The following is a 13,437-nucleotide window of genomic DNA, read 5'->3' on the forward strand; positions in this document are numbered from 1 at the left end:
CTTCATGCAAGCATCTTACATGTTCTCAGAAGCTAATGAAAGGAAGAGAGCACCACAGTTTGTACCTACTTATATGCCTTGTACCTACTCAACTGAAGGTGTGTATTTAAGTATAAGGGATTCAAGTTCATTCAGAAAATATCTGAAAGTAGTATCTGCTTGATGGCCAGAATTTACCATTATAATTATACAGATATATATAAAAAACCAGGGGACCAATGTGAAAACACAGCAATAAAACTGAATGCCAGTAGCCTTTGGGTTAATCCTTTCCTCGTTTAAAATCTCTTGATGGCCTATTTTAGATAATAAAGTCATGAGCAATCCTGTCAATTCTTGCAATTCCAGTAAAAATCTTAAATCACCAGTATAGTTTCTTACAAACAGAATAGTTTCTGTTGTGAACTACAGAATTTGAGAGTCTATAGCAGATCCACAGATGTAGAATATAACTTTTTTAATCTACCCAAATGAGTGAGAGACCCAGTGTGAATCAGAGTGAGTTTGGGAGAAGTAATTGTACATGACATGGTGTTCACTGATTACTGTTTGGGAACTGTCATATGATATACACTGGCCCCACCATCTGACAGCTGCAGCATCTTGCTAATTCCCAATTGATTATTATTCACTCATTTATAGAATGTTTGCTTCCTGGTCTTGGACCGCTTTAGATAATTCAACTCCAGATACACTTCTTCAAAAATACAGCACATGTGCTCCCTATCTCTCTGTAATAACCACTCACTTCTGTGAAACACCAATTTTGTAAACAGAAAGAAAACCTTTTTTGTATTTTATTTTGAGGTTTGGGGTTTACTGGAGTAATGAATTATTTCTTTCCACACTAAAGATTCCTTCAAGTCTGAAGAGATTTATTTAAAACTGCAAACAATGTATATTTTAATAGACTGGTAAAATGCAAAGATGGAGACTATACCTGTCAGAGGCATTTATGATATTCATAGCCCAGTTTAAGAACTCTTTTGGAGTCATTTTTATAGAATCTTCTGTCCTTGGAAGAACATTTCTGAGATCCATACAATGAAGAATTTCTAGCACCTGCATGTATAATCCACAAACAAAATACTGGTAAGTAAGAAACGGTGACGCCAGCTGTATTTTTTTTTTCTGTTTTATCAGCAAGGAATTTATCACACACATATTTTAGATGTATTGATCTATATACCTATCTATGTCTAGTAACTGGGAAATGGGCTTAAAAATGATAGTGTAGTTTCTGTAAAATAAATACAAGTCCACATATTTTGTATTTAATTCTCAAATACACAGATTCACTTCTAACAAATTGTTTACTGAATGTACAGGCAGCAAACCATGGTGAAAAAATGCAGGTTTCCCAGCAGGACTAGAAAAGTGATGAGGATATAAATATCAGGCACGGGAAGTTTTACTTTTAAACAAGAAAATGGACTTCTAATTCTCTGACTATTACAAAATCAAAGTAAAATTCCTGGGTAATATTAAGAGAAAGAGACACATGTTATACTGAATATAATACAAAAAAGTCATGCTCAGAAATACAGCAGGAGCATTTTTTGAAAAGAATTCAACACATTTACTGAAAACCCTTCAAATCTTGAGAAAACTGAATGGCTCCTACCTTGCAAAAACATTCCGGATGCTTTTCCTTCATAGCCATCCTAAGAAGAGTCACCTCCAAATCAGAAAGTAAGGACAATGGACCTCTCTTTTCCACTGTAGCCTGCTTAGAATTTACCTGCTTCCACCACAGCAGCACTGCTTCCAACATCAGGAGACGCACTTCGTGGAAGTCAGATTGAAGCAAGTGAACTACCATTGAAGAAGGATTCATTATTTGCTCTGCAACAGGTGAACTACTGTTTGAGAAGTCAGGATCTGCAGCCACTGAGAGTACAGAGATCACAAGTTTGGTGATACTCTGAAGATACTGTGTGAATCCTGGTACTGCAGAGAAGTAGTGGATACCTGTCATCAGCTCAGAATCTGAGATAACGCTACCTATTTCCTCCCAAAAGCCGAATAACTCTATTCCTGAAATAGAATGTAGAAAAATAAATAAATAAATAAAATACAAATGGATATTATACATGGATTCTTGATAACTAAATGATTCTATGTAATTAAAAACCTTGAGGTTTGAAAAAATGGCCACAACATTCATGCAGCTATTAAAGTGAAAACAAAGTTATTTTCCCTCTTTGCTTTGAAGTGATCTGATTTATAAAATTACTGTCACGGAGCCTTGTCATATGTATTTATGTTTAAAGACTAAGCACTCAAAAAATAAAATACAGAAACATTTTTATAAACTGTCATAATATTGTACTAAACTCTCTCAGCTGTACAGTAGAAACCAATCATATACTCGAGAAAAAGTTTCAAGTTCAAGCATTTTGGTTCCAAAACTGAAAAAGGCCTCCTATTTAGAGAGTCTGTGTCCCCACACTGCTTCAGAGCTGTCCTCAATGGTATTTTAGACATGCAAAATTCCACTTGCTCAAGCACGTAATAATTTTTTTCAGGGACATAGCGTTTGTCATGGTACAACAGGGTGAGCAGATTTTACACCTAGTCAGTAAGCTTTCATTACAACTTTGCAAGGCTGTAGGGACAGCTAAGCTTATGGAGTAAATGCCCATAGATTTTGAGGGGAATTATTCCGACCCCTCAAAAATGCAGGGCCAAACATCTATCGGGCTTACACTGCATGTTGCAGGGGAATAATGCCATTCTGGTATCTCTCTCCTTTTTCTACACACACCAGACACTTTTTGTGTATTTGGATGATTTCCGGCTTCCCTGTGTATGGTGGAAGATCGGATAATTTGGACCTAATTCTTCATGTTTCAAATAATGTCCTGTTAGTATTGGAAACCTTAAAACAGGAACTGCAGGCCCACCTGGTAATATCTTTGCATATTTGCTTTGCCTTAGGATACCAACAATGCTCCATATTCTCTCCAACATTCTTCTCCACAAAAATAAATACCTCTTATCTCAATATAGTGAAAATATTCTTGTTTTTATACCTCGGCATGAAGAAATTTTTCCAGGCTTTCATGGAAATATTTATTTTTCTGCTTAACTCTTTTCTTTGGCCAAACTCAAAACTTTTGACTAAACCGATAAACACATGAATTACCACAGTAAATGTCTGTCTCTGTTATTAAAATACCAAACAAACAAAAACATTCTACATAGTCCAGGTGATCAGCTGCTGCAAGAGGGAACAGGAACCACCTTTGGCTGACTAAGCAGTGATGTTTGCAAGCAGCAAAGGGAGTTTTGTTGAGTCCTCCTTAACCCGGATGGTGACAGATGCAACAAGGAGCCTCAAGAATGAAGGAGGAAGTACAAACAAGGCACAAATGAGGTGACCCTCAGTACTTGACTAGGATGAGAAGGAACTGCCCCTCTCCCACAGGATATTAACATGGTGCCCGTCATTGTAATATCTGAATGCCTCAGAATCTTTCAATGTATTTATTATATATGGGGACAATAGATACTACTTCACCCAAGGACATCCGATTTCTAAATGAAAAACACAAATTCCATTAAATATCTTGGGAAGGCTCCATGAAGTCATGGACATACTAGCATCTCCCACAGCAATGCTGGTAGGTGTTTTCCTCTCACTTGTGATCTACTCACATCTAGCAAGTCAGGAAGTGAAGAATCTCTTATTCATTTGAAACTGCAGAGGGAAATAAGGATGGCAGAATGGAATTACCAGAGCTAGTCAACATGATTAGAACTGGTTCGAACCCTGGATTTACAACTCAACTGAAACACATCAGCTACAGCAGCACACTGTCCTCTCCCATCATTGCATCAGTGCTAATTTGGAGGGAAGAATAGCACCTGCTGAATCACTGAAGCATCCAGGTGTTCCTTAGACAGCTCCCATTCAAGTCGTTTTCAAGACACTTCCTGCTTTATTTGAAAGATCACACAGATTTAAAGCTCAGGATTAAAGCTCAAGGTGGTGCGGCAATAAAGACAGAAAGAATTATTACAGTTTGAATACTGAGGGCTCAAAAATAGCACACTTTTACTCCACCCTACCCTATGAGTCCTTCCAAAACTGCAGAAATACCTAAATACCATTAGTAACAGCATTTGAATGCTTTTAAAGGAGGAAAAGGCAACTCTTTAGGAAGGGAGGAACGATATATTATGTGGTTATATCAGAATCAGGAGCCACTATGAAATGGACTTCAGTGGATATTGAGCCCATCATTTCAAATGGGTGAAATACAAGAACTTGTAAAATAGCTCCAGCTGTCAGCCCCCCACTGGGGTGGGAGACTGCTGGGAAAACCGGACATATGGTAACAAATCCCCCATACCCTGCGACCCTCACTTCTGGGTTGCTGCTGGCAGTGGCTCTGGCTTTAGAGCTGGGTGCCTGGCCAGCATCCTTCCTCTCTGGCTGCCCAGCTCTGAAGGCAGCGTCCCTGCCAGCAACAGGGCAGAAGTGAGGGTGGCAATCCCACGACCCTCTTACAGTAGCCTTGTGACCCTCCCACCCTGGATGGGTCCCCTCCACCCTGGTCCCACTTCAGGACCCCCACAGTTACAACACCATGAAATTTCAGATGTAAACATCTGAAAACATGAAACTGACCAAAATGAATCATGAATTTGGTGGGGCCCTAAGTATAAGGATGTTTCAAGTGAGTCTTTTCTGAAAGCTAACATCACACTGGTGATTTATATCATTGTGATATGTATTTATTAACACTATAGGAGGAAATACGCTATTACACCACACAAAAAAAAATCTCGTTGTAAGACTTCCTTCAGGTCCACCAGTTATCAGCTCTTAGGGAACTCCTGCAGGTGTTAATAGTGATAGTAGTTAAAGTCTCTAGGAACTTCTCTGTACCCATTCTGAAATGTCATCTTGATTTGAGCATCACTGGTTGGGTGGCTCATTGAAAGATGCAGTGGACTATGAGTATGCTACAGACTTGTGTGTTCTTAGTGGTTTTATTCTCTACACAAAAGATAGAGGGGAACAGGAGCTCAGAGAACAGTAACATCATTGTCTATCTGTACCTCCAGTTACTGAGGCTCTGGGTCTCCTGCACAGACATTGCACCCTGGACAAGGCTAGAACTCCAGATATTTATTCTTGCTCTTTGGAATCAGTCTCAGGATTGAATATCTCCATGGATGATCCATTGTCTGCTGTGATGGACCATTAGAAATATCGCAAGTCCCCTAGCTACACCAAGCCCCAGAGTCTTGACAATAGATGCAAGTATTCTAGGTGGAGGAGCAAACTCAGGGAAGATGTTCAAGGACCAAAAATCTAAGCAGCATAAATCTCTTGGAAGAGATAGATGCCTATCTGTAAAATGATGACATAATCTAATTGGGACAAATTATGCTATTTGCATACATCATCCATCAAGGATGGGAAACAAACAAGTCTAAATGTAGAAACAACTCAGACACTTTCCTGGGGAGAGTGTCCCCTAGCCTCCCTCCAGGTGGAACACAGTAAAGGATCTCTGAGATGGCAGACTGGCTAATTAGTCAACCATTTAACAACTTAGTAGTCACAGATATTCCAGTCTATGTCATAGCTGGGAATGGATGCCCTATCTCACTCTTGGTCAACTATGCCTTTCCTCCACCACCACTGCTGGGAGTAGAAGGAAAGAGGAATGTGGGACTGCCCTCAGAGTTTTACCAGGTCCAAACTCCATGCTCTCCTTACTCAGTTCTGAAGCACGATCACATGGAGGGTTCCCACAGCCACAACAGCAGCAAAGAGTGGCTTGGGTAGTTGCACCCAAAAGTGGCAAGAGTGGGGCCAGGTACCTGGTCTACTCTGAATGTGGATGCAAGACCTGGTGGCTTCTCTTCTCTCTACTGAAGGCCAGCTACAGGCTCAGGCAGCCCTCATGGTATTGGGTATGCGTGAGTCACAGTTTCAAGCTTTTCTTTACAACCATAAGGACAACAAACATAATTTGTTTTAAATAAAAGCTTAGATCCTGACATCACATGACTCGGGAAGCTGGGGCCCTAGTCACACTGCTCTTCTGCCTATGCCTTAAGTCCAGCCCTGCCTATGGGTGCATCCAAACCTGAGGACTCCGGTGAAACCCAGCAGAGCTTGCGTGATGATATTTTGAACATCAGCACTGTCTACTGTTAGGTGGAGCTTGGCTTCTGAGTAGAGTTTAGGAGTACCTTTTTTTAATTAATTCAAACTCTGTTTATAATGAAAAAAATAGAAAATTTTAGTTCTACTTGTCGTATCTAAAAACCTACGGCCATGTCTTCACTGTATAGTTAACTCAAGTTTTATATGCTTGAATTAATGCCTCTTGAGTTAGCCTAGCTCTAATGAGAGCAGCCACACTGTAAAAATATCACTCCAGAGGTACAGCAGCTGATAAATTGTGCTAACTTGAGCTGTAACCTGTACCCCCTGCACCACCACACTTGAGTTCAGAATGTGTATGTATCAACGGGACTCAAGTTAGAGGCAAGACTCAAGTTATAACTCACATTAACTCTGCAGTGAAGACAAGCCCTAGGCACGCTGAAATTAATGTTTGAAACTTAGCATATTGTACTTTAATACAGATACTTCTGTTGCTCTATATAGTCTCCTGTCTGATTTTTTTTTCACCTTTTGGAGGAAGCTGTCTACTCCCAAATAATAATCTCATATGATAATTTCATGTTCAAAGTTCACACGCACAAAATGTGACCAGGCCCTCTCAGAGGTCCAGAGAGGCACGGACCACTTCCAGCTTTTGAGGCCCCTAGCCATAATAAAAAAAAAATGACGACATGTGATCTAATCTTGTGCCATCAGAACGGATATATTTTTATTAATATCATGAACATTATTAACTCTTTAATATGACAAAATCTATATCAGTTTACAAAAAAATTATGTCTTTTATCAAATCACATTTCTTATTTGCTTAAATTTGCAGCGCTAAGCTGAGAGAGTGTGTCACATTTTGGTTTGATAGGGATACGCATAAAAACAAGTTGTGAAACTTATCAAATGCCAAAAAATTAACAAGTGTCTAAATTTGAGGCCCCCTTTGAGCTTGAGGCCCAGGCCAAATGGCCCTCCTGGCCCCCTGTCTGATTGGCCCTGAATGTGACTTCTCTGTTCAACAACCAGAATTGTGTTCACTTACTCTCACCTATCCCCTTGGGTGTGGAGAGCTGCTTTCTACCCTTCTCCACCCTACCTCCTAACTAGACAAGGATAGGCACCTGTACTCTTACATTTTCTCTCCATGTTCCCCCCATTCTCTTCCACCTTCTCCAACATTAACTTGTCTCCCACATATCCCTTCAGAGTCCTCTATCCATCACATTCTTCCTGTCATGCCACATTCCTCTGCAGTCTTCTTGTTGCCCCCCCCCCCACAATTCCCTGCAACTGCCCTGAGTCTGTCTCCTACCTCCACTCCTCTGAGCCCACTCAGTCTGCTTCCTGCCCCCCCCTTTCCATTGCACCCTCCTCAGTCTACCTCCTGTCCCCACACATATTTCCTTGTACTCTTCCCTTGTTCTGCCTCTTGCTTCCAACACATTCCTGATTCCTCACAGTTCCCTGTCCAATTCCCTAACACTAGCCTGACTAGCATTCTCCTGTCCCCTGACTCTCATATGGTGACTAAGATGCCACCATCTTCCCTGATGGCAGCTGGTGACAGCCCTATTTGAAGCAGTGGGAGGTGGCATTCATTTTTGCTGGGAGCAGCCTTGCTTTCATTTGCAAAGGTGAGAGAGACATGGTGACCATCTTGTTGGAAGGCAACATGTGGCTTCAGTCATATTGACAATAATGAGGGATCCTGGCCACTTTGGATGAGGGAAAAACTTCATAAGATTGAAGGCATAAATCAGCAATCACAAGAATCTTTTAAAAAATCTGAATATTGAGAGACTTGTGATAAAACTGCAAGAGCTGGCATCAATGGTGCCCCCCTTTCTGATGCTTTGTCCCTCAGTTCTCTATGTGTAAAATGGGACTAAGTATTTCCTTTCCTCATTGGGCTGTTCAGTAATGTTTGTGAAGTGCAATGATAAATGACTATGAGGCCCATAAATACCCAATTAGGCAAGTAGCCAGGTGAGACAGATTTTTCAAATTCTATGTATATGCAGGGAAAAACCATCTTTTGTGCTAAAAAACTTTACCCCATAATACCAATCTTTTCCAAGACAAGGAGCTAATTTTATTAAACCAGAATATTGGGTTATCCAACCAAATTTCACGTTGATTTGCCTAATTGAAAGTCAGTGGGAATAGACTATCTAGAAGTCTGCACATTCTAAAAATATGTTTTAAATCTTTAGTCAAAAGAATGGCATTGACCATGTACCACATTAAACGCATCTGCACCCACAGTTTACATAATTTATGACATAACGAACAGATAGAAATTGCTTTCAATTTGTTCAGATGGAATTTGTTAAATTTAACCTAATTAGACCAAATAATCAAAGCAGGCATTTGTAAGCTGCCAATGTTTTTGGTCCCCCCGCTAAAATTGTTTGGCCACATTTCTTAGAGATTTAGGCAAAGAAAATTAAAATCTCATTAAAATAACTGACCTTATATTTATTCCTGTCACATTAATTATTCAAGTTGTAAGGAGTATAAAGTACTTTTAACTATTTTTCCTGGATTTTACCATTATCGATTTCTAAGTTAGCCTATGGGAAAGGTTACTTCTATTAGCATTTAGCTTCCTTTTAAGAGCAAGTTGTATAAAATGAAAACCCCCACATTCTCAGCCTTCAAATTGTATATAATATCTACCAGCTTATCATTGAGACAAACCGTTTTAGAAATTCCAGCTTCATTTTCACAAACTAGTAACAGTAAAACATTTGGAGTTTTGATAATATATGGAAGCTAAAAAAAAGTTTATTACATTTGGCAGAAACTCAGGACAAGTACTATGCCTTCTAATTAGCAAAGAAAACCACAAATATATTTGACAAAGATAACAGCATTGTAAAATATTTGTTCTAAGGATAGCATGACCATGTGGTGTAAAACAAAAATAAAATGCCAGACAACTTTACTGATTGCCTGGTTTTTGTGTCTCACACATTTCAGATGCACTATATTCTTGTAGTTGTACCTATTGATAAATATGAGCCCTTAAAGATACCTAAAAATAAGACAGATCTGTCCAGTTTGTTAGTTTATTTACTACAGTGCATCATGGGACTGAGAATGCTAATTGGGTACCAATCTGCACAATGCTTGTGAAACCTACGACACTTGATATAAGGAATAAAATGCTAGAAGGTAGCATGCAAGTCAGAATCTATTTTTTCAATTTCAATAAAATGACTTTACCCAGATTACTGACTTGCTACGTTTTGGCATCAAAAGGAGCTGTTGACATAGGGTACAATTGTCAAAACACTCAGCATTAGTTTAACTTTACTCTCATAGATGCTAATAAAAGCAGAGTTAGGCAAATGCTGAGAACTTCTGAAAATCCCACTCTTAAACTGGAAAAAATCAAAATATGGACATGAAATTCGAAAGGCTTTATTCTGCTAGGTTCACACCTTTGAGATCATACTCATGGTTTTCTCTCTCCTACTGAAGCAACAGTATTTTTGAAAAAGGTATATAATGCTACAGTATTCCTGAAGTCAAAAGGAGTTGCCTATGCATATCGGAGGACAGAATGGGGCCCAAGGAGGCTGGCAGTACATGCATATTAGAAAAAAAAAGTGTCTATTACGGACTTATACATAGACTTTTCTTTCATCTTTTCTCTGGTAGCTTTGCCTGGTTTCCTTTTCTTCTTTATTTATATATTCTTATTTGATTTATGGGCAGAACAGTATGTTAAATGAACAAATATCTGCTTTTGCACGCTACTCTGTGCAAACTCTGCCATTTACTATTAGAGATCATATTGTAATATTATATATATTTTTGCTTTTTTATGAATTGACAAGAGCTATTGGACTATAGCAAGGGCAAATCTCCGAATGACACAAATAAAGGGACATCTGCCTAAGGCAGGAAGGTTGTGTCCTGGAGGGTTTCCCACCTGTTACAGGGAGGACGTATGCTGTGTTGTAGCTGTGTCGTAGCCTTGTCATTCCCAGTATGTTAGACACACAAGGTGGGTGAGGTAAAATACTTTATTGGACCCACTTCTGTTGGTCCAATAAAAGATACTATCTCACCCACCTCGTCTGTCTAACAGGAGGATGAACAGCCTAGGTCTGAGCCCTCTCTGCAGTCGTTGCAGCACCCTGTGCACTACTGTGATCCTGCTGTCGTCATTGCAGCAGGAGCTCTTGTCCCAGTGTGAAGTTTCAGACAACTGGGTATAAATAAGTAGGAAGGGCTCTGCTGGGTGCCAAAAGCCTACCAACCAGATGGAGCTACCTGCCACAAAGGAATTGGAGAGCAGCAGCTCAGAATCCAGATGAGTGTGCTCTTTAGAGAAATCCAGTAATAAAAAATATTGCACCCAAACAGATGGATAGTCCATCCAGTCTTGTATACTGTTTCTGGCAAAGGCCGATGCTGAATGCTTCAGAGAAGGGTGTATAATCTCAAAACCTAATTGTGCAATACTACAACATGAGCAGGAGTTCTTCCTGACTCCAGCTGATGTTTTTTAGAATTCTCAAAAATAACTATAAATACACACATGGCCTGAAGTATATCCTGTCGCAAACTGGACCTAAATTTTGTGGCAAGGTCCCTGGGTTCTGTTGCATTCCCATGGAAATTCTGGAGCAGCTTCAGATAAATAGTATTTTTTCCCAATCACTCTTATTTGTCAGTCAATTCTTCTATTAAGCCATAAAATATAGATCTACTCTGAACATTGTAGTTGCGAAACTGGACCTATTCAACAGACCCTCTCACTGCCTGCATTCAGACTCACACTTGCTTGCCTCAGGGACACAAGTCTCTACTACACTTTATTCCTTTTAGCACTTGGAAGTCCACTCTCCCATTACCGTATTAGTTCTATGCTTTTGGATATTATTGAAAATACAAACAATAATACCATTCAAAACAAATACAGTTAATGCAACATTAAAGTTGACAATCAAGCATTCAAAATTCAGGAAATGCTGACTGAGGCCAGGTCCTCACTTAAAAGTTTGCCAGCATAGCTATGTCAGTTAGGACTGTGAAAAAATCATTCCCTAATCAACAAACCTATGCCAGCGAAAGCCAGTGTAGATGCAGTTACACCAACAAGAAAGTCCTTTTGCCAAGATGGCTTATTATGTTTGGGAAACTTTTATTAGGAAGGTCAGCCAGTATATTTTACCACTACAGCTAATCAGTCTCAGTGGCAATGAACAAAACCAAGCAATGTCAAGATTGCATGTATCACACTAACGTCTTATAAATTTGCATAGTGAAATGACCACTCTCTTTTCTGCCTCCCTCCTTCAACTCAAATCAGTTTCCTCTTTACTTTCTTTTTACTAAGTTACCTCTCTGAATTTCCTATCACCAATAATTCCCTGACTCCCCATTTCCCTAATCTCCTGTGTTGTCCACTGTAGTGCTGTTCTATTTGGAGGGAGAGTACTTGGCTATTCTCCAGCAGGATACACTTGTTACAAGTTACAAATTTTAAAGTTCCCAGGCTTCCCCAAGTCAGAGGAGCTCAAGAATGCACAGTCCTCCCTCATTAAATTGGAAAAACCCTGGAACATGCCAGATTTGAAGACTGTGGCCAACACAGTCCATTGGATGGTTAACATAGACATAATGATTTAAAGGTATTCAGTGCTATAAATGTGTTAGGTATTATTATTACCACTGAAGACAGGAACCAGCTCAGCGAAGAAGCTAAACCAGATGAAACCTTAAAATGGATTTCAACAAAGGCAGAAGAGGTCTTTTTGAAGTACAGAGAAAGTGCTATATATCTGAATGATATTAAAAGTTTGGATTTGAATCAGTTTCCACCTTGTTTCAACTGTAGTTAAAACCTATAAGAAAAGCGAAAGGTAAAACATTTCTTGCAAATTTGCGTTATCTTTGGTCATGTGGAATCTCAGGAGTCTTAGCACTGAGATCCAAAAGCACACCAGAAGCTAGCTCTAAGCATCAAAACTTCACATACTGCTTGAGGAGCTTTCATACTTGGACACAAATGAACAGTGGCCAGATGTGCTTTAAGAAACTGACTACTCTATATTTGTTAAAAGAAAAGGAGTACTTGTGGCACCTTAGAGACTAACCAATTTATTTGAGCATGAGCTTTCGTGAGCTACAGCTCACTTCATCAGATGTATACCGTGGAAACTGCAGCAGACTTTATATACACACAGAGAATATGAAACAATACCTCCTCCCACCCCACTGTCCTGCTGGTAATAGCTTATCTAAAGTGATCAACAGGTGGGCCATTTCCAGCACAAATCCAGGTTTTCTCACCCTCCACCCCCCCACACAAATTCACTCTCCTGCTGGTGATAGCCCATCCAAAGTGACAACTCTTTACATAATCAAGTCGGGCTATTTCCTGCATAGATCCAGGTTTTCTCACATCCCCCCCACCCCCATACACACACAAACTCACTCTCCTGCTGGTAATAGCTCATCTAAACTGACCACTCTCCAAGTTTAAATCCAAGTTAAACCAGAACATCTGGGGGGGGGGGGGGTAGGAAAAAACAAGAGGAAACAGGCAACCTTGCATAATGACTTGTTACACATTCCAAATAAGTTTTTTGTGTGTACAAAGGGAAGAGATTAAACTGTGCAAACTTATGATACAAGTCTTTAATTTTAATAAAGGTTTCTGAGGAAGTGCATTCTGCAACACTCATGACCAAAGCAGTAAGGCAGAATATCTAGCCTTTTTAAGACAGATAAATATTTCTAGACCTTATCTCAACACATATTTTTTGGTTATAACGAATTTTTAGTTGGGCAAGATAGTTTTAGTCTCCACCTCTGCTGCCTCTCCTCCCTTTCCTGCATCTTAAATTGCTTTGAATTTGTGTAGCAAATTCCACATGGTCTAAACTGGACTTTAACAGACAGGTTTTATTTATTGAAGACAACAAATCATTGACAGAAAGTAAATGTAAAATAGGAAAAGACTAGGCATGGTTGTACTCTGAAAATGTCTTTGTAATTGTAACCCCTTTGACAGGCACAATCAATTAGAAGTGGTCTGATTTTAACCAGTTGCAGGCTCATTACACTGCATTCCAGTTTGTGTTGATGAAAATCAGTTTCAGCCCGTGGCCTGGAACTCATACAGCACTTCCTGGGGCCTCTTATATAAACACATTAAGAAACAGTTTTATTTGGACTTGTCCATCCCCCTTTTATTCTACTGAAACAACTTTACAAATCAAGAATAAAACAGAACAATTGTTGCCCATAACCAGAAACACACTCAATTGAGA

The 13,437-nt window shown here is 39.5% G+C and overlaps 1 protein-coding gene across 2 annotated transcripts in view; it reads right to left on the reverse strand.

The window, feature by feature from the left end:
• THADA (THADA armadillo repeat containing) overlaps nucleotides 1-13,437 on the reverse strand; it is a 301,173-nt gene that overhangs the window by 50,057 nt on the left and 237,679 nt on the right. For both annotated transcript variants that reach the window (XM_075127132.1, XM_075127131.1), the window contains exons 32-33: nucleotides 1,625-2,037; nucleotides 941-1,062 (exon numbers count right to left, since the gene is read on the reverse strand). In XM_075127132.1, coding sequence (XP_074983233.1) covers nucleotides 941-1,062; nucleotides 1,625-2,037 — 535 coding nt within the window. The remainder of the gene's footprint in view (nucleotides 1-940; nucleotides 1,063-1,624; nucleotides 2,038-13,437) is intronic.

The sequence above is a fragment of the Caretta caretta genome, chromosome 3, assembly GCF_965140235.1.
Source record: "Caretta caretta isolate rCarCar2 chromosome 3, rCarCar1.hap1, whole genome shotgun sequence".
Classification (NCBI taxonomy): Eukaryota; Metazoa; Chordata; order Testudines; family Cheloniidae; genus Caretta; species Caretta caretta.